This window comes from Fistularia commersonii, chromosome 22, assembly GCF_037954325.1.
Source record: "Fistularia commersonii isolate RoL2024-O1a breed Wild chromosome 22, RoL_Fcom_v1.0, whole genome shotgun sequence".
NCBI classification, from domain to species: domain Eukaryota; kingdom Metazoa; phylum Chordata; class Actinopteri; order Syngnathiformes; family Fistulariidae; genus Fistularia; species Fistularia commersonii.
The window spans coordinates 5572881-5598411 of NC_141305.1; the positions used below are offsets into that span (position 1 = coordinate 5572881).

At 42.5% G+C, this 25531-nt stretch overlaps 1 protein-coding gene and 2 pseudogenes across 4 annotated transcripts in view; 2 read left to right on the forward strand and 1 right to left on the reverse strand.

Moving 5' to 3' along the window:
- The window catches only part of sh2d3cb (SH2 domain containing 3Cb), a 50097-nt gene extending 27295 nt beyond the window's left edge, over positions 1-22802 (reverse strand). For both annotated transcript variants that reach the window (XR_015107853.1, XM_086169630.1), the window contains exons 1-6: positions 22706-22802; positions 19801-20443; positions 15895-15934; positions 14335-14463; positions 12854-13182; positions 11855-11937 (exon numbers count right to left, since the gene is read on the reverse strand). Coding sequence is in view for 1 of the 2 variants with exons in the window: in XM_086169630.1 (XP_086025756.1) it covers positions 11855-11937; positions 12854-13182; positions 14335-14463; positions 15895-15934; positions 19801-20443; positions 22706-22724 (1243 nt within the window). In the remaining variant the exon portion in view is untranslated. The remainder of the gene's footprint in view (positions 1-11854; positions 11938-12853; positions 13183-14334; positions 14464-15894; positions 15935-19800; positions 20444-22705) is intronic.
- LOC147221426 (UDP-glucuronosyltransferase 2B31 pseudogene) lies at positions 1210-4614 on the forward strand (annotated as a pseudogene). The gene is made up of 2 exons (XR_015107855.1): positions 1210-1237; positions 2222-4614. The product of XR_015107855.1 is annotated as a UDP-glucuronosyltransferase 2B31 pseudogene (transcript).
- LOC147221427 (UDP-glucuronosyltransferase 2B31 pseudogene) lies at positions 5915-12424 on the forward strand (annotated as a pseudogene). Its single transcript, XR_015107854.1, has 2 exons — positions 5915-6186; positions 9152-12424. The product of XR_015107854.1 is annotated as a UDP-glucuronosyltransferase 2B31 pseudogene (transcript).
- Positions 22803-25531: the final 2729 nt, after the last annotated feature.

Sequence of the window (25531 nt, forward strand, 5' to 3'; positions counted from 1 at the left end):
GTTATAATATAAATAATATAAACAATATAGATAATATAAATGATATAAATTATATATAATATAAATAGAAATGCTGAAACCTTCATGTGTTTCTCCTGGGACTGTTCTATAGTTCTTCTTTCTTGGAGGGAAAAGGTTACTGGTAAACCAGGTGGATAGTTACGAAAAATCCGAGCAGAACCCTATTTTTATGGAGAAGGGTAAAAACTACAGTGTCTGGGCAGCAGCTACATTATTTTTCACCACAGAGGGAGTCCTACTAGATCAGGCAGAACAGACTGGATGAGTAATGAGTAACAGTGCCTCATATAGGACAATGACGGCTTGTTTATCAGACAGTAACTTGAAATGTGATTAGGTCTGAAGCCTGGTTTCACAAGGACATATGGAATCCTTCATTTAATATCTGATCTACTGTATCTTATCATGTTTATGCGACATTCATAAATGTTTTTGTTGAAAAACCGAAAAAAAAAAAAAACACCCTTCTCGAAATCGACAAGAGCTGGAGATTTTATGTTATGAGCAAAGGTTTTCTTATATTGACTCGCCTGAGGGCAAGAAAACATTTACAACTCTTGCCGCTACTTGAAGGAGAAATCATAAACAGACAGCCATTTTGCAAACAACTTAAGGTCAGCTGGCAAGCGAGAGGTAGCGGGATTGATGCCCAAGTTGAACAAATAACCCCTTTTCACCCACATTGTGTTCAGTCAGGAGCAAGAAAAAACATTGCATGAAGGGAGACATGTGGAATGAGCTTGCAGCAGTGGAACGCAAACTGAATCGAAGAGGACAGGGGTCATCCACATTTGAACTGGAGACCCCTTGAACCACTGAACTATGCCCCCACCTCAAGAGTAAAAGTGATACTACTTCATCTCATCCTTTGTGCAGTCATTGTACGATGGCAAGGAGCGTTGTCTTTCTTGGAACTGCTGACCATATTTTTGCATTTCTCTTCACGGTATTACGAGGAATTCTTGCTTGATTATGTTAAAGAGAGAATGAAACAGAGAGGAGGAACTTCACACCCAGTTGGTTGAGGATTTGGACAAATGTGTAGCAGTAATGCATAACTGCACATTAGTTCTCTTCTCCAGAAACTTGGTGCCTGATGAACTTTACCCCTGCAACGTCAAGGCAAGTACCATCCCAGGTACCTATTAAATACCGTCAGCCAGCAGCGACAGGATCTGGCTGACAGATGATACCTCCTAGCTGCAAGATCATACAGGTAAGTGTTGACATTATTGAAAGCGGAAAATTACTAAAAAATAATGAATAAACCAAAAGGAATTTAGCACTGCGCTACAGCCAAGCAGTAACACAGAAGTAGGGCTTGGAGGTTAAAGAGTAACTTCACCCTTGGGTTCGAGTCAAATTCCACAAGCAGTTCAATATAGGAGATTTGCTATACAAGTGTGGAAGGTTTGTAAAAGCTGGGTGGGATGCGGGAGGTCATGTGATCTGTTTGTTGCACACAAAGTCAAGAGAATGTTCCGACTAAAACCAGTTGGTTCAGTTCCGGAGAATACAGGGGTGTTCTCAAGTGGAAATCTGATAGCAATAAAATTATAGCTCAGAATCTGAAACTTAGTTCAAGAACCAAAACGAACAGAACCAACATTAAAGTCCAGCACTTTGAAAAATAAGGCTTCTTCAAGGAGAAGTCAAAATGACATCTTCAGGTAATAATATGAGCTTTACAGATACAACGGCGATGTCAAGAATGGACGAAAAAAATTGGCAAGGCGCATGGGTCAGACTGGCTCGGAGATGGTTACAGATTAAATATTACATACTCACATGAATGAGTCCAAAAATAAGACTAAAAACCAAAAGAGGGACAGTTGCAATTGAAACAACTAAATATGATTGTTTAATGCATATCAATGACCAACTGCGGTATTTTCATCGACCATCAAGATTTGGGACCTTTTAAAGACTCTTCAAAAGGAGCTAAAGACATCTTGTCATAAAGTTTTGAATCTTTATCTCACAATCTGATAATCTTCCTTAATTATGGATGCAAATTTGGTTTCAGAAACATCTCTCTGAATTTCTTGTGCTCATGAAGACAAAAAAAAACCTAAATCATAATATGAGCCACAGTTGGCGGATTAGTCAACTCCCTTCCAAAGACATTCCTATACTTATAATGTTCATGATCTGAAGGGCCCAATCAAGTGCTCTTCTAAGAAGGTTCTCTTCTTTTCAGATCCTCATCCAGCTATGACCGGACTAATGCTAGCAGTTGTTCTTCTCTTCTCCACACAATTAGCTAATGGAGGGAAAGTTCTGGTGTTTCCGACAGATGGAAGCCACTGGATCAACATGAAGGTCCTCATTGAGGAGCTTCACTCCAGAGGCCATGACATCACTATGATACGGCCGTCAGATGCTTGGTACATCAAACCGCAGTCTGATCACTACAAGACAACCACCATAAATTCACCTAGTGGATTTAACGAGGAACACTTTGAGTCCTTTGTGACTAAAGTGATAAACATACGACGGAAGGGGGCTTCACTCTGGGCTCGGCTGTCTCTGCGGTATGAAATAATAACTCTGTTCTATCAGATGAACAAGCAGGTGGTTGAGATGATGAGCAACTTATTCGAGAACAAGGAAATGATGCAGAGCCTCCGCGATGCCAAATACGATGTGGTTCTGACAGACCCTGCAATGGGTGGAGGTGTATTTCTGGCCCACAAGCTGCATCTTCCACTTGTCTTAAATGTCAGATGGACAGTTCAGGGGGAGGCCCATCAAGCCATCACTCCCTCCCCGTTGTCCTATGTTCCAATCCCAGGGACGGAGTTGACGGACAAGATGACGTTTCTCCAGCGAGTGAAGAATTTTCTCTACTATCTCTTCACAAGATTTCAAATCTGGAACATCTCTGACCCCAACTACAAACCATTTGTCCAACGTTACTTCGGCCCCGATGTCCACTACATGGAGCTCTTCCAAGCAGCAGACATCTGGTTGATGAGGAACGACTTCACTTTTGACTTCCCCAGGCCCACAATGCCCAATGTGATCTATATGTCAGGGTTTCAGTGCAAACCCTCCAAGCCACTTTCTAAAGAACTCGAGGACTTTGTGCAGAGCTCCGGAGAACATGGCATCATCGTCATGACCTTGGGCACCCTGGTGGGGAAACTCCCTGAGGACATCACTGAGGACATTGCCGCTGCCTTTGCCCAACTTCCTCAGAAGGTCATATGGAGACACAAGGGTAAGAGGCCATCCATGCTTGGCAACAACACCTTGCTTCTGGACTGGCTGCCACAGAATGACTTGTTGGGTCACCCCAAGACCAGAGTATTTGTGGCTCATGGAGGCACCAATGGAGTGCAGGAGGCCATGTACCATGGTGTCCCCCTGGTGGGCCTGCCCCTAATGTTCGACCAGAACGACAACCTCTTCAGGATGAAGGTCAGAGGAGTGGCCAAAGTGCTGGACATCGCAACGGTAAATAAGGAGAACTTCCTAGAGGCCCTGAAGGAGGTGCTATACCAGCCGTCATACAAAGAGAAAATGAAGGCGCTCTCCCAACTGCAAAGAGATCAGCCCATGAAGCCCCTGGATCGGGCCATGTTCTGGATCGAGTTTGTCATGAGGCACAGAGGAGCCGCACATCTGAGGACGGAGTCCTACAAGATGACCAGGATTCAGTACCACTCTATAGATGTGGCTGCCTTCTTGTTAGCGGTTCTTCTACTTGCACTAATTACTTTCTTTGCCTCTATAAAGCTTTTGTGGCGGTGCCTGTTCTCCAGGAGGAAAGTAAAAAAGGAATGATTAACATTTCATGACAAACTTCGGTTTTCTCAATTTACTCCCGTTCATGTTGTAATTCTGACAATGACAAGATCAGCACTTATAGCATTCCGTCTTTCCGGAATGAAGAACACAATGAAAGCGTCCTTGCACTAGCAGGCATCCATGCACCTGTGCATGTGGATGACAAACCACATACATTCAGTTATGGTTAATCTTTACACTGTACTCAGCTGGAAAGAAGTCTTTTCTTTCCCTTTCCTTTGTGTTCAGGTGCATTGAGTGTAAGGATCAAGGTTGTACTTTCACAAAAAAATTGAAAAAGGCTGTTTCATTTGCTTTTACAAGTTAGCTGATAGAAAAGTTTGAACACACTTCGCAACCCATAGGCACGCACAGTGAAAATCCAACTGAAAACATGCAAAAAATAAAGACGTAATATAATCAGATAATACCTATTCATTCAGGGTATCATGGTGATGGTGGTTAGGTCTGACCAGGAGGTAACAGGTTCCCTCTGTGTGGAGTTGACATGCCTCCGCCCTCCCCATCTGTGACAGAAAGCTGATCCACCCAGGTTACACCCTGCCTTTTCATATCAATGACAGTAGAGATTGTCTACAGTACCCCCATCCATCCCCCTAAGCCCTGGTCCTGATGGCTGGTTATGGTTCACTTGATTTATTTACCGAGAAATAGGTAAAACTGGAATGATGAGATATCGGATGTCTCACACACGCACACACTGCATCTGTTCCACTGGAGGACAAATTCGGTCACACCAATATACAGGGCATTTTATATTTTGTTGGTGAGGTTTTAACACAAAAGAGATTCATAATGAAGTAGCTGCTGCTATTTTTTCTTAATCCAAGAAACATTAAAAAAATGGTTTGATCTAGTCTATTGTTGTCTTTGGTGTTGTTAATTCAAGTCAATTTTGTTTATGGCCCGAAACAAAGAAAACTGGCTAAAAAAACAAATTAGCTCACTGCTTTATTTAGAGAACACTTGCAGTGTTGGTTATTAAATTACTGTTCATTTCACTAAGCAGGCGTTTCATCTATTGTCCGGAAAACAATGGGCCTATTGCTTTCTAATGCTGCTGATAGCAGAATAGTTCTAAGTTGGTGTGATTATGTAACACAAGCAGGATTTTGGCAGTTTGTAAGATGGTTTACCATCCAGTCAACAGGTTTATTCCATTGAGAGCACAGAGATGTTTGCTATTCTTACTTGAAAAAGGACAGCTGAAGTATTTTAAATTGTAGATGTGTAATTAAATGGCACTGGTAGTCAGACTGTTCTCTCTCTGGTGTTTCTGCACTAAATGAGCATCAGACTTATGGCGTTGTTCCGTCGTCATTTGAAACTACAACCTCCCCTTTGCCTAAATTGTGTCCTAATTTGTACATTTTCGCTGCACTCACACTGAGGGGAAACCTTTTCCCATCTTCATCAGCGACGTACTCTATCGAGTCCCCCCCTCCTTGAAGAACTCAATGAGAAAACAGACCTTTGCAACGCTAATTTATGAACTTAGGGAATTTTCTGTGACCTGTTGGGTAGTCGCTCATATTTTTATTTTGACTTTATGCTCCAACAAAGCACCAAACTTGAAATTCATCACCAAACTCAACAGCTAATGGTACAACAGAGGTGGGGCATAACAGCAACAGGGCTACTCCTCTTAAAGGGTTTAAGTGGAGTATGGTCAATGCGGAGTTTGAATATCTACCTCTTGATCTCAACATGCTTTGTTTTAGACAAATAACACCACGGTGAAAATGACTAAAAGTGTGGGTAGCCATTTTCTTTGTATTGTTCTGATCCTACCTGCCTCTGTGATACACTTTACCTAGTATTTCATGCCTTCCATGTCAGCAAAACCTTAAAGCTCTTTCACCCTTGTGCAACAAAGTCACAGATAGTCTCCTATAAATAAAGATGGAAACAAATGTCAAAATAAAACACTGTAAACAACAGCGCTGAGCATCAGGGCCTGCACTGTGAATGCAGCCAAAGATTTAAACTTATCATTTTACGGGTGTTTAATTTTTTTTTCCTGGAATTTCACAACAACATACAGTCATGCATTGTGATGCGTTATTAATTGGTGCCACCATAACACATGTTGGCCTTTGGTCCCAACTGACTATCAAACACAGGTGAAGCTTATCTTAGTACTACATCTGCTGTACACACACACCACGCTGCTCCATGTGGGTTTGTCCAAGAACCAGCTCTGCCTTGCGTAAGCGCCGCAGTTGCTCCCGCACAAGCACTGAACTTTCAACCACAGGACGATTGAGGCAACACCCAGAGCATCATACGGTGCCAGGGCAGGATCGGCTCATTGCACCGGAGTTTCTGCTACCTATCCAAGAGACACGCTCGGTGAGTGTTTGGAATTACAAAAGAGAGGTGTTTCATTGCATGTTCTACCCAGTCAGTTCCGTTTCTCAGCTATTTTTTTGTAGTTCAGAGCCACGTGAGACCACATGCCTGAGTGTTTACACATGGATGCTTGTAAATTCCAGATGCCTCTGTCTCAGGGAGTTTCATTCACAAAACTGCAGATTTGTTATTTTCGTAACAGCCCTACAGATATTTAGTCAGAAGTTTTTTTGTTTTTGTGAGGGGCAAAAAAACGGAGGTGTAATAAAAACAAACACATTAGGTTGATGTTCTCTGGGATGAAAGAGAGGAAACCTTCAGAACCAGAGGGGGATTGTTTCATAAAACAGCCCTGAGGTTCCTGTTTCAGAGCCTTCCTTTATAAAAATCCAGGATTGGTCTTTAATTACCTCCCTAATGAGGACGATCAGGTTGCCAACATGCTGACACATCATTATCACAGCTGTTACTCTTTATACTCTTTACATATGACACCCCCCCCCCCCCCCCCCACACACACACGTCTGTCTCCTTCTGTAACTGAGTAACCCAAGGGGGAATGGAAAGCAGAGGGAGGAAAAAAGAAAGAAGTTGTAAGCCTCCTGGGATTTAACTGGAGGAATGAAGTTATGTAATCAGAAAGCCATTATGGAACTGTCGGAACTCTGGATTGTGTGTGTGTGTGTGTTGGGGGGGGGGGGGGGGGTAGGTCTTACATCAGTGTGGGCCTCCCTGTCCAGCTTATAGTTGCTGCACCTTCAACCGGCACTTCTAATTTGTTCGGACAAGACTGAAAGGACCATACCTTGCAGTCTGGTCTCTGACACCTCAAACCTGCCGAGAGGAACGAGCAGCAAAAAAAAAAAAAAGATGGAAAAAGCGAAAAACAAAAAAAAAAGCGTGCAGAGTCTCCACGTTCTCCTCCCTGGATTCTCTACAGCTTCTCCGACTTCCTCCCACAGTCCAAACATAATCGGCGGGTTCTTTAAAGACCAAGGTACTCACCTGCTGCCTTCTGATAGTCTCTTAGACCGTTAAAATGCAGATTCTACTTGAATGCAAATGACTTCGTAAAAAAACTCAAGGACCAAAAATTGGGCAATGCTCAACAAAGATACCCCATCGTATGTCAAACATTTTATCTCAAAAAGCAATGGTAGGCAGTACGTACCACACAATACAGCAACTTTGCAAAGTGCAGCATACTTTGAACCAAAACAAATCACCTGATTGAGCGTAGCCTTGGCTTTGTTTTGTTTTTTTCCACTCAGGAAAATCTCATAATCTTGACATCGTAGGCCACTTATCTGGACCCAAACCCCTCCGTCTGGTAACAGCATTACCACGGTGACCAGCAGAGAGCCTCTCCGGTTCTGCAATTCATTAAAAATACAGGAGTTTTTCCCCTTTCTTTAACGGGAACCTGCCTCTCCTTTCATCTCTGCTCCGGCTCCTTGTTAGTTTTTACAGCAGCTTTTAAAAGAATTTGACCCAGGACCTCCGGGACCTGTAACATTTTAGCTCCTGGGTATGAACTTCTAACTCCCTGTGTGACTTCACAGCACCCCACAGCCCCCTGCTGTGCTGCCTAAACTCAAGCACCACCAACTCCAACCCCATTTTGAAAAATACAGCAGGGCTGTCTGTTTGCCGTCAGGGGAACCCTAGACTTTGGAATAACCTCTTCTAGAGCTTTCCTGTGAGAACAGACTGTTAAGGTCATGCCCTCTGCGCTGCAGTTTCACAGGGAGATTTTACAGTCCTGTTTATATGTTGCGGGTTTAGATCTCTATTTAATCTTTGATTTTGATGATGCTATGGCGAGTTGGCATGGAGTAAATGAGCAGACCGGAACACAGAGAATTGCTTTGATTTGAGCAGCACGACTCCTTAGATAACAGGAATACTGATGCAGGTCATTTAACGCAACACAGGCCCTAATCATTGTACTTGTTTGACTGCAAGTCAGCATAAAGAAACCATAAACCATCCCAATCACACTAACATTCACCAAAACTATGATAAGCTAAGAACACGATGAACACCAGTCTCTACATCATGTAATTATTGTTCTATAGACTAAAGAGTACCAAGATTGATCTGATTTTGGACATTTATTTCATTTATTTGTGTTTTCTTGCTTTCATCCTGCTCAGACAGTCACGGGGAGGCTGGAGCCTATCCCACTTGTCACTGGGACAAGAGACGGGGTTAAACCCGGACATGTCAGTCTAACCTCTAACCCCAACATGTCACTGATTACATGATTGGCAGAATGGAAAATAAATGAATGAATGAACTGATTCTATATCGTCACTTCAATTTTTAGAAAAGCAATTTATAAATATATTTGACATCATAACTATGAGAAACTTCTAGCGATTCACTCTCATTCATACCTACGGACAATTTGGACTCTTCAATAAACATAATGACTGTTTTTGGACTGTGGGAGGACATTACATAGATGAGAGCCTCGAGAATCCAGGCAGGAGAACACGAGGAACCCCACCAGAGTGAACCCTGTCCACCTGGTCTAGGTTAGAACCTGGAATCTCACTGCTCTGGGGCAAGATTACTGGTCCTGGTTTTGGAAATGCTCTATAAAGATCAAGTTCGTCACTGCTGTTCCTTATCAGGATTAAAAAATGGAATCCCTGAAGGGCCAATATGATTGGCGGATTTGCTAATCATTTCAAAATAGTATTTCACAGAGGTACTTTTACTTTGAATTTACTGAATTGTGAATCCTGACCACTATGTATAGAGAGGGAGAAATTGTGTCTTCCCCGTGAATGAAGTCGGTCACTTTCTGATTTGGAGAGAATGATTCTTTAATTTTCACTGGCAAATTGATTCATAGGTTTTATTCAATTAAAATAATTTTGCTGACATGCATAAAGTTTTAATTCTCTTCTAGCACTTGTAATTCTTCTAACACCCTTGATGTGTTATTTTTTTCCAGCTATGATCCGACCGACGATCGTGGTCCTGGTTCTACTCTGCTCCACACACTCAGTAAATGGAGGGAAAGTTCTGGTATTTCCGATTGATGGAAGCCACTGGATCAACATGAAGGTCCTCATTGAAGAGCTCCAATCCAGAGGTCATGACATCACTGTGATACGACCGGGGGGCGGCTGGTACATCAAACCGCAGTCTGATCAGTATAAGACAATCACCATAAATGGCTCTGATGGGTTTGACGAGGCAAACTTTGGGTCCTTTGTGACGCAAATGATAAACATGCGACGGAAGGGGGCCTCGTTCTGGACTCTGATGTCCCTGGAGCTTGAAGTAATGTATCAGTTCTATCAGATAAACAAAGGCTTGGTTGATATGATGGGTGACTTGTTTGAGAACAAGGAAATGATGCAGAGCCTCCACGATGCCAAATACGATGTGGTTCTGACAGACCCTGCTATAGGTGGAGGGGTGCTTCTGGCCCACAAGCTGCATCTTCCACTTGTCTTGAATGTCAGATGGACAGTTCAGGGGGAAGCCCATCAAGCCATCGCTCCCTCTCCGTTGTCCTATGTTCCACTCCCAGGGATGGAGTTGACGGACAGGATGACGTTTCTCCAAAGAATGCAGAATTTTCTATGCTTCCTGTTCACAAGATTTCAAATTTGGTATGTCACAGACCCCAACTACAAACCATTCGTCCAACGGTACTTCGGCCCCGATGTCCACTACATGGAGCTCTTCCAAGCAGCAGACATCTGGTTGATGAGAAACGACTTCACTTTTGAATTCCCCCGGCCCACAATGCCCAATGTGATCTATATGTCAGGGTTTCAGTGCAAACCCTCCAAGCCACTTTCTAAAGAACTCGAGGATTTTGTGCAGAGCTCCGGAGAACATGGCATCATCGTCATGACCTTGGGCACCCTGGTGGGGAAACTCCCTGAGGACATCACTGAGGACATTGCCGCTGCCTTCGCCCAACTTCCTCAGAAGGTCATCTGGAGACACAAGGGTAAGAGGCCATCCACGCTTGGCAACAACACCTTGCTTCTGGACTGGCTGCCACAGAATGACTTGTTGGGTCACACCAAGACCAGAGTATTTGTGGCCCATGGAGGCACCAATGGAGTGCAGGAGGCCATCTACCATGGTGTCCCCCTGGTGGGCCTGCCCCTCATGTTCGACCAGCATGACAACCTCTTCAGGATGAAGGCCAGAGGAGTGGCCAAAGTGCTGGACATTGCAACGGTAAATAGGGAAAACTTCCTAGAGGCCCTGAAGGAGGTGCTATACCAGCCGTCATACAGAGAGAAAATGAAGGCGCTCTCCCAACTGCAGAGAGATCAGCCCATGAAGCCCCTGGATCGAGCCATGTTCTGGATCGAGTTTGTCATGAGGCACAGAGGAGCCGCACATCTGAGGACGGAGTCCTACAAGATGACCAGGATTCAGTACCACTCTATAGATGTGGCTGCCTTCTTGTTAGCGGTTCTTCTACTTGCACTAACTGCTTTCATTGCCTCTCTAAAGCTTTTGTGGCGGTGTCTGTCCTCCAGAAGAAAAGTGAAAAAAGAATGATCCACTCCAGACCACAAGGTTGATTTTGCCACCTTTTCATAATTTCTTGTAGACAAGATGTCATATCATTCTTGTCGCAAAGCCAAGACCAAGTTAGCTCTCCTGTCAATATCTCTACAGCACAAGACATTGACTAACTTAACGGAGGAAACAAGCAAACAATAGTGGCTGCAATTATCTCTAGACTGAATAGAAGTCTGCTTTTCAACAAAGGCAACTGGAAACCATTGTGAAATGGTTAACAAATAATCAGACTTAACTGTTTACAGTATGTTCCTAGGATGTGTCCCAAGGGGGGTTCCAGAGATCCCGGACTGCACACATCCACCATATTTTTTGGGTGGAAACAATAATCGTAGCACTGTATGTCCTCAACAGAAAAGGTGTGATGTGAATATGTATGTTTGTATGGAGAATATGGGGAGGCCACTCAGAAAACCCAGTCAACCACCAGGTACGAGCCTGGAACATTCCGTCAGTGGATAGGTTCCCATCAACATCCTGTTTACTAGGTTTAAATGATGAACTGAGGCTAAGAGGATTCAATTCAGACTCCCACTGCTGGACACCGACATCAGGTTCCACCCCAGTGCCAGTTAACAAGCTCAGAATTCAGGGCACATGATTTTTCCCCTTTGCTACCCTTCTGCTTTAACTCCAAAATAAATAAGATCACACCATTTTATTATATTAGAGTTATTTTAAAAACTATATCGATCAATTTTGACCGATCTCAATCCTACCCACCTAGACCCCCATTCATATTTACCTAAAAATTATCATTCATATTTTTCCATAGAAAATGTTTGTTTCTAAACTGTAAAAAATGATAAATTGCCAAAGTTTAATAATTATAGTAGCAGCAATAGGAGAATTAGCATTACAAGTACAAAATAATGTCACAAAAATACTCAAATTATTACTATTAATGAGCTGCTATTACAGAATTAAAACTATTTTAATTAAAAAAAAATGTTTATTCTATTTTCCCACTATAGCTATTTTCTGATTTAAATGTTCAAGTGCATTTCTCAGAATATTTGGGTTATATTTATGCAAAAATTGCCTCTGACAATTCTGTGTGTCCGCGAAGGAGAGGAGTTTAATCCTTTGTCAGACTCACCACTACTGGACGCCTCAGAGAGACCCTCATCATGAGGAGGAGGGAGCTGGTCGTTGACCTTGTGGTGGGGTGAAGATGAGGAACTGTTGAAAACAATTTACAGGTTTCAATGGGCAAATCTTGTAATTCTCTCTCTCTCTCTCTCTCTGTCTCTTTCTCGTGTGCACAATTATTAGGCAAGTTGTATTTCTCAGGATTTACTTTGTTATTGTACAACTACAGTGCTGTTGGTCAATCCAAGATGTTAAACCCTCGAGCATGAACATTTAAGTAGTAAAAGTGAAGTGTTGGCTTTCTTAAGAGAATATCTATATGTACACCATTATTAGGCAAATGTTAATGCGCAGAATTATTATGCAACTAAAAGAAAAACAAAGATTTTCCCATCTTACTTGTTTTTCCCTTGTTAAAGTGAGAATAACAAACAAACTGAAAATGTACAAATAAACCTTTCTGAAAATGAAAAAAAAAACCCTAAGTGACCAATATTGCCACCCTTCTTTTCGATAACAGTCGCCAGCCTTCCGTTCACTGAGTCAGTCAGTTTCTTGATCTGGTCAAAATCAACTTTTTGTGCAGCCGCAACCACAGCCTCCCAGACACTGTTCAGAGACGTGTGCTGTTTACATTCACTGTAAATTTCCTTCTTAGGGGCCTAAAAGTTCACAATAGGGCTTGAAGATGAAGAAGGGCGCCCTGTCATTAGTTTCTCTTCTTTAAGGCCTTAAGTGCCCAGCCACGCAGCGGAGTACTTTAATGCATGTGATGGAGCGTTGTCTTGCATAAAAATCAAAGTCTTTTTGAAAGATGCAGACTTTTTCCTGTACCACTTAAAAAAAGCAATTGCTGAGTTTTCAATCATTATTAATGTAAACACTTAAATACATTTTCAATTTCCGGGTAATTTCTTACCAACCGCTCCTTGGAATTGATTTCCTGATTCAGGAAAAGGTTGAGATAATTAGTCGAAATAAAAATGGCGTGCCCATAACCTCTGACCTTTCAGGACCGATGGCCCCGGCCGCTCCTCGGCAGCCGAGCGGCAGCGTCCTGTTGACGGGGCAGTGGATCTGGGCCTGGGTCTGCTTGGTCAGGACCGCCCTGCTGCCCACGTAGAAGTGGACCAGGGCAGGGACACTGTCGAACGCCTCACCCTCCAGCCGGTACTGAACGTGACTGGACGCCTCGCCGGGCCGAGTCGCTGTCTTCTGGACCAGGAAGTGATAGGTGTTGTGGTTCCAGCGGCTGGTGAGGACAAAGTCCCCATGACCGGAGCTGGAGTCCCGGACCAGGAAGTCCCCGTGGGTCAGAACCAGGCTCTCCGACACCTGACGACACATTTACTTCTTGGTTGGCGTTTTAATGATTTATTCTGCTGTGGTTTTTGTGAAATTCCTCACAACCAGATGTTTGATTTACAAAAAAAAAAAAAAAAAAAAAAGGCAACAAATAAAGTTAATACAAAATAATAATTACAAAAATAGAAAGAGCAACAAAAAATAAAAAAAATTGCGAGGAACATAGACAGAAATACACAACAATTTGTCAAAACTAAATTGGGAAAAAATGAACACAAAATCAATGAATAATGTGAAGTAATCAAAACAAAAGAATAATTAACAAATTACCACCAACAAAACTGTAAATAAGTTATATATTTCATTTTCTTTGATCTTAAGATAGATGCGTTTTCTATATTCGTTAATTATTTTATATCTTGATTATAGTATCAGGTCGGTGGTGGGGATTCAGGCAGTGTGCGGAGCTCCCTCTAGCGGTCAAAACGACACATGACACTAGTTCACAAGTGAAGTATGTGTGTGTGCGTGTGTGATCGAACATGTGTGAACGTCACCGCGTAAGTCGGCGCGTGTCAGTGCATGTGAGTATGTCAGTGTGTGCATTACTGTGGATGTGTGTATGGCAATGAGTGTTTCGTTAGTTTGTTTGACTGTTTACATGTCAATGTGTGTGTGTGAGTGTCTGTGTGTGTATGTCCATAAGTGCGTGTATGTAGGTGTGTGTGACTGTGTGTGTATATGTCAATATGTGTGTGTCAGGGTATGTGTTTATATATCACTATGTGTGTTAGTGTGTATGTCAATGAGTGAGTATGTGTGTTTTAGTGTGTGTGTCACTGGGCATGAGTATGTCAATGAGTGCGTGAGTGACTGTGTGTGTACAATTGTGTGCGCTTGTGTGTGTTTGTGAGTGACTGTTAAAGTGTGTGTCAGTGTATGCATTTGCATGTAAGTGAGTGTTAGCATGTATGTCAGTGTGTGTTTGACTGTCGGCGTGTAAATGAGTTACTGTTGTCTGTATATCACGGTGTGTCAATGAGTGCGTGTACGCCAGTGTGTGTGTGTGTGTGTGTGTGTGTGTGTATGTGTTTGTCAATGTATATGCTTGTATGTCAGTGTGTGTGTGTGAAAATGTTATTGTGTAAATGTGTGCATATACTTAGTGTGCGTGAGTGTCACCTCCTCTGATATATCTCCATGGTACCAGCCATGACTCCTCAGGTTGGAGCTGCTAAGCTTCAGTTCCTCCTCCAGCTGCTTCTTTAGCTCGTCGGTGGGAGGCTCCAGCCAGAACTTCTCCTTGGAAAACTTGAAGGGCATCACAAATACACACAGGAAAATCACATATAAACAGATCCACACACACACACACAAACACACACACTCACGCTTTGAACCTCAAGTGGATTCTGTTCTGAAACTTCTGTCCGACAAACAAGGAGCTTCAGCAGTTTCTGTTAGTACTTGAATGTTTTTGTATGTTAACAGGGGGGGCATGGCGTTCCCATGCTGGCGGCGCCAGGGGCCCGAGACCCAAACCCTGTTGGAGTCCTGGCCTGGTCTCCGTGGCAACATGATTGTGAGAAAGAGGTCATCACTCAGTGGTTCTTTGTCTGCAGGGTGTTTAATAGGACAGAGACCCTCGGCTACTGTATGTCAGGATTTAGTCTGCGTGTGCGTGTGTTGTGTGTGTGTGTGTGTGTGTGTGTGTGTGTGTGTGTGTGTGTGTGTGTGTGCGTGTGTGTGTGTAGGGGGGTTTGACACAGTTGAAGAGGGGTACCGGAACAGATCACTGTTTCTCACCAAATATATGATCTTACTTTGAAAACCTGTAAGGAAAAAAGGACTGTCACTAAACTGCCCTGTAATTCATCCAAAAAACATAAAAGAATAGATTAAAAAATGCTGAAAAATCTCCCGAAATAAGGCTAACACTACAAAATGAGAACGTCGGTTTCCGAAATTTCATGAGGAAACAGCAAGACTGTTTTAAAGACTGAGAAATCTGCCTTTAACTAGCACTTAAAATGCACTTAAGGATAAGAAATATGATGAAAATGAGCCCAAAAAACCTGTTCTCATTTCAATAATTTAATGAAAACAAATGACTGAAGATCAAACTGGTTTCTTGTGTTTAAATATCTGAAGTGAAAACAAACAGGAAACACATAGATACTTTATTTATCTTTAAAATAAGAACAGTTTGAGTAAAGTTTGTTCACAGGAAGTTCAAGGCCCCTTAAGGTCAAAGGTCACAGTAGCTAATCCTGCAGTAAACTGTTCCCACACTGTCAAATATGTGGCATGCCCCCCCTTCTTTGACATCAACAGTTCGTCCCACTGGACTTGGCCCATTGCCAGTGTGTGTGTAAGTGTGTGTGTGTGTGTGTGTAAACTTCATTACCGTAACCATTTGGACCTTGGTGTTTGTCAAGGGCCAAATCCTAAGTCAGTGAAGTGTAAATTCCTTCTACCTTTTCCAGGCAGACTGCAGGACTGTTACCATGGTTACCACGGTAACAAACTAACTGAATAAATAAATAACCAAACAAATAAATAAAAGTGCCAAGAAATAAGAAATATTTCCTGAAATAAGAAATAATTGAAAAAAAAAAGATTTACAAAATGGCAAAATTGGAAATAGATCAAAATAGTCTCTTTACTTCCTGGATAACAATAATAGTAATAATAAAAATGAAAATTTTGATCATCTCTATTTACAGAGAACTTAAGTCTCACCTTCACGTACTCTCCTCCACTGTCCGTCTCACCCCTCTTTCTGGAAACAAACACAGGCGTTTCACCTTTATGACAGAGATGTTACATCGTGGATAATCAACACCATGAACTTAGGTTCACCCTTTTGCCTTACTACAGCTGCAAACCTTAATAATTTAACAACAACCATGTTTCTCGTTATTGTGAAAAGCATCAAATGGAAAATTAAGCTTTAAATTTAACAAAAATCAAGCTTAAAGAACCTGAATATGATAAATAAACCTTTCAAAGTTTACCAAATAATATCAACACAAAATATGACGCTCAAAGCAGCCAGAAATCTATTAGTATAGATTATATGATATATACAGTAGATTAGATTATAAATGTCAGATATTCTGTGATGAGTTCAAAGAGTGCTCGATGTGACATGGAGGCCATGTGACTCAATCTGACAGTGGGCATTTTGAAACGGACCGGTGTACCAGCGTTTGGAGGAAAGAAATTGAAACGAAGCCCCGGTGTTGACGGAGAAGTAAAAACGGCGCCGCCAGCAACGCCGTTTCTCAATGGTCGTGTGAAGATGCAAATGTTCCTCGACTCTCGGAAACATCAGAGATGTCAAAATAAAAACTCCATAGAGACTTGGCGTTTTCGAAGCTGTTCGCTCCCCTCCGTGAAACAGTTGCATGTTTGCATTCATGTGAACTGGAAGTAACATCGTTGATTTGAAGACACTAAAGAAGGAGGTCCCTGTTTGGGGACATTTGGACTTCAGCATATGTCAACCTGCATCCTCCCACCGTAGTTTTAAATAAATACTGTACAAGTATAACACACAACGGTACTGGGTCCCTTATGAGGTCACCTTTCCTCTTCAAAAATGAAACCATATTCAACGAGGATGGGTATTTTGTTATCGTAGGGACAATGTGACGTAGCTTCATTGAGTAGAATTTCCTTGCACCACACTTGGCGGCAGAGGGAGCTGTTGCCGCGGTTACACAGCACCGAAGGTCAACGATGCGTTCTTTTAAAATTGCAATTTATGACACTTTAATTTAACCTACGGGCACAGCCATTGTTTTACAAGCGCAATTCACACTGGGTTGATGACATAAGAAGAGAAGACAAGAAAGGAAATTTCTTATGGACATTAACAATTACCTAAGGATCCACGGCAGCATTCTTGCTGATTTTCTCCAGTCATGCTAAGCTGCTGAAAGAGCTCACGGATGCTGCTCATTTTAGACGCCAAATGCCGTGCCTTCTGTTTTCTTTCACAAGCATGCAAAAGGTCTTTGGGAAACGAGTGGCGTCTGCTCTAAGAAACAACCACAGGCAGGAGACGCTGGGGGAGGTCAACAATCTGCTACCGCAGAAGTAGCATCTGATGACAAAAGACCGGCAAGATCATGGCGGGAGCTGACGTCGAGTCAACCGGTTTTGTCTTCAGCATTATCTTCCTTGCTTACGTCTCTCTCAGGTTCAAACGGAAAGGGTTTGCACCGTAGGGTGAAATGAACGAGACCGAGCCCGGTCCGACCAAATGACGTCACTACCTTATCACTACGTTATGTCTCAGACAGCACTGAGACGTAAACAACCATGGTGGCCAACAAGTGAAAGGTTGTTGTTTTTTTTTATAATTTTATACAAACTAAGGTATGTTGATAGTTTTCATTTTTGTGTCGCTGATACAATAAAGTACAAAAATGTTTTGGTAACTGGGGATTCCTTTAAAATTCACACTTTCATGTCACTCAGCAGCAGCAATACAATAGTACTCCTGCAGTAAGTAACACCAAGGAACTTGGAGTCCACAGAGCAGGGTCTGTAGTCTGAGGTCACATGACCTCGTCCTGGCCCCAGAGCCCAGAAGGGCCAGAAATACACACACACACACACACACACACACATGCAAATATGTACACAAACACATACATCCACACAGAGAGATACACACCAAATACATAAAGTAGAGGGACATACATAGATAAAACCATAAAAACATACACATATTGATAAACACACACACAAACAGACACATGTATGGCATACACAAATACAAACACACACACACACACACACACACCCAAAGACACACATACCACACGCCAACACAAATCACACGCAAACATGCAAACGTTCCGATAAACATGTGCACACGCACGCCTGCGCCAAGTCATGAGGCCCCATGCATGTAGGCACACACGCACGCGCAATTCTGACGCGTCAACCCAAACACGCACACGCTTGGAACCAGAAGCCAAAACTCGAAAGTTCGGTTCTCGGATCCGTGCACGCAAACGCGGCGAAAACACATGACGTGGACTTTCACCGCTCTCCGTCTGCGCGTCCAGACGTCCCGGACGTCGCTCATGTTTGTCCCGCAGCCCGTGGACCCATGGACACATGTGTTCGTGGATCCGTGGACCCGTGGACCCGTGGACCCGTGGACCGAGCAACGCCGGGCTGGAGGCCGGACTGCGCATGTCCGAACCCCAGCGACGATTCACCCGTGGCGTCGTTTGCGGGTGCGATTTTAATCACTATGTTACTTTTACTGTTTTTATTTCCAGTGTTTCTTTTGAATCTGCATTTTGTGCATATGTCTGCACGGTGTCCTCGAGTGTTGAACAAGGCGCCTTAGATAAAAATGTGTTAATTATTGTCATTATGATTATTATTGATTAAATATATTTATGACGTAGTTAATAATTTTATTCACAGTATCAATTATCAACCCATATGTTCAATCAGTTACGTATATAAAGGGATAGATTTGGGTAAATATACATTTCTAACAACCAAGTACTTATTTCTGCACTGTTACTGTTCATTTATATGTACTTGTTTATTCAAGTGAAATTATTCTATTCATCCCCCTGTCATGTATTGTATCATATTTTACTTATTTATGTACTGGAGTTGATGTACTGGAGTTGATTAAATGTATATATATATATATGTTATATAGTATATATATATATCATATTGATTAAATGTGTGTGTGTATATATATATATATATATACACACACACACACACATATATATATATACACACACATATATATATATACACACACACACACACACACACATATATATATATATATATATATTCATTCCGTCTTTGTTTTCAGTCGCAATGGTTTTTTGTTTTTTTCCAGTATTTCCTTGCTGGTCATAATGGGATGTTTGTTTTCTGGTTTTGATATTTTAAATAAAGTTAGCTTTCTTTAAGCTTGAGACTTTCACTTATTTGTTTAGTTTTTGAAAGGTCCTCAAAGTTGTTCTGAGGAGATATTTGTCCCTAAAATTCCACTTCAGATAAAAACAAAAACTTTATTTTATGAGTTGAGCTCAGAGAAAACCTCTCAGTCACTTTCATGTTGTTTCTTTGTCTCAGTTTATATTCTAAAATACTGTGATGTCTCCTCAGGAAACAATGATTCTATTCAGCTTTTTCTGTCTCCAAATAAATTCCACATTCTTTCTGGGAAAAGTGGATTTAAAAAAGGATTGTCTTCTTTCTAATAAATATTTAATCTCATCATGAAGACTTGAATCATTTAGAATCTGCAAGCAATCATGTCATTATTGTTTGGTTTCCGTCGGACTGTAACGTTTGCCTCTCAAGACTCTGCCTCTGAAAGACTTGACCTAAAATATATAAAGCCATAAAAATATTATTTGTACTAATTATCAGTCTTATTGTAAGTCTTTATAATGACTATATAAAGGCTTTCTTTAGTCTGATAAATTGAAATATAATAAAATTAATCAGCAATGACAACACAACAAGTATTAAATTACATATTGGTTACATTATTGAACAGGTTAGACTGGATTATGAGGCTATTATGCTACTATTGCAATGGTTGTTGCATTACAAACTTCCTGTTGACAAACCGCTCCTCACCTGTTGGCCTCCACTGCCTGTGCGCCTCCTGTGGTTTCCTGTTTGCCGCCACGCCCCCGTGCGTCCTCATACACCGGGTCCATCGGCACGTAGAGGTCCTGCGGGGAAGCTGCTTTGAAACCCCCCGGCAGAGCGGCGACTCCCCCCGGCGATGCGTCCTGGCTCCTCATGGAGCCTCCCGCAAGGCGGGCAGAGAGGCCGTCGGGCTCCGGGGTCAAAGGGGAAGCGTTGCTGGGCTCGCGGGTGGCCGGCAGGGAGGTGCAGTTCGCACCGGCAAGGCTGGACAGTGAACTGAGCAGGGGGGAGTCCCGGACGCAATCCCCCGCCCAGACCTCGCTCTGCCCGCCGGCTCCTCCCTCCGTTCCCTCCTCCCTGCCCGTCTTCCTTTCCCGCCTGGTGCTCCTTCTCGAGCTCTCCCTCCGAGGCACCGTACCCACATGGGTGTACATGTCGCAGGAGCGGGCATAACCGGGGCTGTGGAGGTTGGACTCCATGTCGTCCACAGAGGCGGCGAGGGGAGCGAGGAGAGCGGGGGAGGTGTGGGTCCTGCAGACTCCTGCGGACTCCTCTCCTGAGGAAACCTTGTTGGGGTCAGAGGTGCGACGGAAGGAGAGATTGGTGATGCTCCCGAACCATTTCAGACCTGGGAGATCGATTAGAAAAAAGATTTCCTTTTAAAATTAGAACGTGAGCATGAAAACACTGTCATGTAATTACATTGTTCCTGATCAATCAGGTAAACAAACCTTTACCCGTTTTGCTTTTTTCTTTAATTTCCACTATCATTGCTTGCATCCACCCGCACGTGGGGAGTTGGTCTGGGACTAAATAAAGGCCTACAGATAGATCGTGGCTAAAAATCAAGGCTTTATGCGGGGACGATACCGCTGGAGCGACTGGCACAACAGGGCTGTTTATGACAGAATCAAAACCATGTTTGTGAGTTTAAAACTGAATAAGGACACTCACACACATGCACACGAACATACACACACGCGCATACACAGATGGTACAACAAGTGTCAATCCTCCAGCGGCAGCTCCTTCACATTTTGTTCAGCGTCTACCAGACCTCCCTCATTTTCTGGTTATCTTGGAACAGCCCAAAAGCCGAAAGTCAGACATTTCTTTTTGCTAAATGTTCACAAAATTGCATCCTTTTGTCAAAAAGCGTCAGATTTAAGTCCCTCAACCACCAGGGGTCACTAGCAGGCGATGACACAATAATGGTGGAACTGAAGTAACTGTTGGTTCTTAGTTAAACTTGGTTGAAAAGTTAAACTCCACCTAAGGGCTGTAAACACTGAGTCCGTGTTGGTCACATGTCACACGTCTCCTGGTGACCCCGTGTTTAGCTAGTACCCGTTGATTGCGATGCTAATGTTAGCATCAAGTGAACCTGTTGATTTATATTTCCGGCGGCGTCTCGATTAACGGTGAGTGCTTTCTTGCTTCAGGACTGTGTAACTTTGTGACTGAATCTGACACCTCTTTTAGTATATGTGTGTTCGCTGTTGACACACACACACACACACACACACACACACACACACACACACACACACACAAACCTATCCTTAGCTTTCTACTTTTCTTTTTGTATGTAAATGGGATTAATTTGATTTAGATTGGGTTTTAATCTTTTCCCTCAAGTTTTACGTCTGAATTTGAAGTTGTTTTCCAGAGGGTTCTGCTCTTTAACCTTCGCTTTAGACAGGCAATTATTCACCTTGAAAAACAGGCACTTGGAAATGAATCCTGACTCAGAAGTCCAACAGAATTAAAATAGTTTGTCAGGTTCAGAGACACATATTAGACAGTCATGCTTCACACCATCAGGTCAAAAAAAAAAAACAAAAAAAAACAGATATCAGCTTTCATCAGAGCCTCCGAGGCCGGATGTCATCGGCAAGAAATGATGTATAGAACTCTGATCCTGTGACATAAGTGAAATGTTGAACTGTTTTACGTATCCCCCTAATTCATGTAATATTTATATTTATACATTCTCCAGGACACCTAACTCATTATCATTTTATGTCTGCTACCCACATCTTGTAGGGTTTAACCGTTACTTCTGTAACAATTCACTGCACAAGGCATGTTTCATTTGTTTCTTTTCATATTTTCTATTGTTTACATTGCAAATAGTCTCGGTCATTTGTATCTATATTCTCTGTTTTCATATTCTTCTCTATTATGACTATTTGCACACTTTTCTACCCTGCTGTGGCAATTTAATTTCCGCCTTGTGGGATCAATAAAGTCGATCTGATCGTATTCTCTCGTGCCCAGACTGCACCGGTTCCTCTCAGCCTGCTGGGATCCAAATACCTCTTTGGATTTAAGACAAATCACTTTTGTCCTGATGGAGCAGTTGGTGTTACAAACAAAAGAAAACAAAACAATAAAGTTTGGAAAGAACATAATATCCGAAAATTAACTTGGTCTGAAAATTGGAGACTGCTGGTGTTTCCTGGAGGTTCTTAGAATGTAAGTTTGTGGTCCTATTCTTCTTTTTCTATATATCACCATGTTTTCTCAGAGTACCCAATAAATTCTGCTTTATCTTATTATTATCTTTCTGTGTCTATATTTCTTAGAACAACCACAGAGGAAGTTGCGTTAACACCCCCAACGTTTCCCTCTACTTGAACTGTTCTTTTATTTTCCTTTCAGCTAAAAATGTAAACTGCAGTCAAATTGAAAAAGGAGGGTTTAGTGGATTCACCTATCGACTGCTGAGGCTGAAAATTCATCTTTACAACCTCAAAACAAAGCTAAACTTTTTTCATGTTTTCCATAAGGGGGCTTGAACAAACTGCCCAGGATATCCTGGATTCTCAGGTAAACTGCGCCACTGGAGAAATGAACAAAACGACGGGCATGAAAATACATAACTTACTGATCTTTCGTTTGTTCATGTTGTGCAGGAAGAGGCAGTGGTGTGCTTGGGTGTCGCTCCTTCTTCACACATCTGCTTCCTGTCTGGTCAATTCTCCGGAAACCTTCAGAGCATTTTAAAGGCCTGACGCAATCAGGTGACTGGTTGAACTTGAGGGGGGCGGGGGGTGCGTACGTGACCCCCCCAAAAGCATTGAAAGACCTTGAAACTCTGGATAGAGGCGGGGACAGGAAGCAGCTGGGCCAATGCTGTTGCATCACGTTGACTAAAGGGTGTCAAAAAAACACCCCTTAATGTGTGGTGATGAGCTCCAGCAGGAACCTGGCTGTCAACCGGCGGCTGATGACGCCGCAAGAACTGATGTGATCTACAAGGAAATAAAAAAAACGAAGAAATGATCTGTAATCAAGTTGAATTCCGTTGTTCATTTTTGTTGCCTTGTTTTTGAAGGTGGCAAATTTCTGACACAAGTTGCCAGAAGGTGGTGTGGCATTCGGCCATTCGAGGACATTTGGATTTACCCCCCTGTGTGATGCCACAGAGGGTGTCTGGTGCAAATAGAACCCATATAAAAGTTGTGTGTCACTGTCAAATGGCAGAAACCCGCTGTCCTCATAGTTCAGGTTCGTCTAAGACAAACACACAAAGTGCTGACGTTCCTCTGGTTCTCACTCCAGCTGGACGTCAGTTCTGACGGGTTTTCTGTTTGAAACAGAGGAGTTGTGTTGTTTCTTTGTGTGTGTGTGTGTGTGTGTGTGTATGAGTGTGAAACAGAGGACTGTGGTTGTTTTGGTGTAAAACAGAGGAGTCATGTTTGTGTGTGTGTGTGTGTGTGTGTATGTGTGTGTGTGTATAACAGAGGAGTGTTGTTAGTGTGTCTGTGTGAACGTGTCTGCGCATTATAGAAGAGTATTGTGTGAGTATGTGTGCTTGCATAATGACAGACAAGTTGTGTCAGTGTGTGTCACAAAGTTGGTTTTGTGTGTGTGTGTGTGTGTGTGTGTGTGTGTGTGTGTGTGTGTGTGTGTGTGTGTGTGAGTGTATGCGCCAGGCATACTGGGCGTTTCACAGCAGACGCAGCAGCTGATCGAAGTCAGTACCAAGAAAGCTGAGTCTCTTTGTTTCCATGGCAACGAACATCAAGTGGCCGATCAAACTTATGATACGATATTACATGATTATTATCATAATACTATGTGAAAAACATCACAATATGATTATTAACATTTTTGTTTTGATGATAACAAAGATACTTTATTATCCACATACGTTTATAGACTCCTCTGTTCTCCCTCACTGTTTTCCTCTAGATGTTTAATTTTATTAGAACTAGATTTTCTGGTTTGTTCATATACATAACTAAATACATCCAAAGTAATCTGAAAGTGGATGCTTCTACTTTTTTTACTTTTAGACACCAACAGCGGGAAATGAATTTTATCTTAAAATATTTTTTAGAATCACATCTCTTAGGCCTAGATGGCCATTTCATAGATGCACTGTCAGAGTTGGCCGCCAGATGGTAGCAAAGAGACGCAGGACAGACTCAGTCACCAACTCTCCGTAAAGTGGACGATTATTGGGAAATAATTCTGTGATTATTCAGCTTGAACATTTGATTTTCTCTCAAGACCATTTGAAAGATATTGATTGACAAAAAAAATACAAAAAATTGGAACATAGAGCAGAAGATGACTACCTCAGGAAGATAATTCCCCTCTAAATGATTTAGCCCTAAGTCATCAAATTTACCTTTTCCCTCTGACTCCAATATTTTTCATCAGTTTGATGTGGGGGTTCAATTCAAAAGACATATAAAACAGAACATGAAAACATTTCTACAACGCTTAAGACGTAACTCGTGAGCCTCCACCACCATTGGAAGACCACGAGAGGCGACATGTACTTCAACTGGTTCATGGCTCAAAGGGGGCAGGTCACGTCAGGGCAACCTGTCCCTGGTACTGTCCCAGGGAAACTGGCGGATGTTGTGTACAGAGACAGACTGGCCCCGTACCAACCCCTTATCCAGCCAGAGGGCGAGACTGGATACTCCCCGCCCCCCTCCCGAGCCTGCTTGGGAGGCACCTTATCGATCTCGCCGACACCACAGGCTCCCAACCTTCTTTAAGGGCATTGTTATGAACGTTAAGTTTGCTGAGGACAGCTAACCTGCTAGGTGGGGGCTATGTAGCATGTGGTGGGGAGACTAGCTGGTGGAACCCCAGAATCCTATGATGACCTTTGAGAGCTTCTCATGGTTCTGTCTCAGAGAACTCCATCAGTTCAAACTCAGTTACCCTGTTCATTGGTTGTCAAAAGCTGTCTTCTAAAGAGCAATATCCTTTGAGTGATACATCCTCGACTCCAGTTGTCATTTTGCGAAACCCCAGCTCGCCACAATACAATTATCCTTTGATTTATATATTCATGTGAAAAAATAACAAGAACTCAAAAATGAAAAAAACCAAACAGCAGCTCATCAAAATATCTAAACCTTCCATGTTTTGTTAAAAAAATAAAAACACAGAAACTCAAAATTCATATCCAGCTGTTATGGTAAGTGGCCGCACTGGTAACTCGGCATGTCCCAATCTTACCTGGCTGTCATAACCTCCTCAGCTAATTAACTGTGCTGTTAGCTTGCCACTTGTGAAGTAGCCTATTGGAAACAAAGCCCTGTCATCTTGCCACTCTGCTCAGTTGCCAGCTCCAATATACCTGTAGCACTGCTGACTTAGTAGCTGCCATGCTGCAAGTGAGCTAGCTTATATATTTCTATGGCTTGCATAGCAGCTGTACAAAGTAGCTTTGCAGCTAACTGGA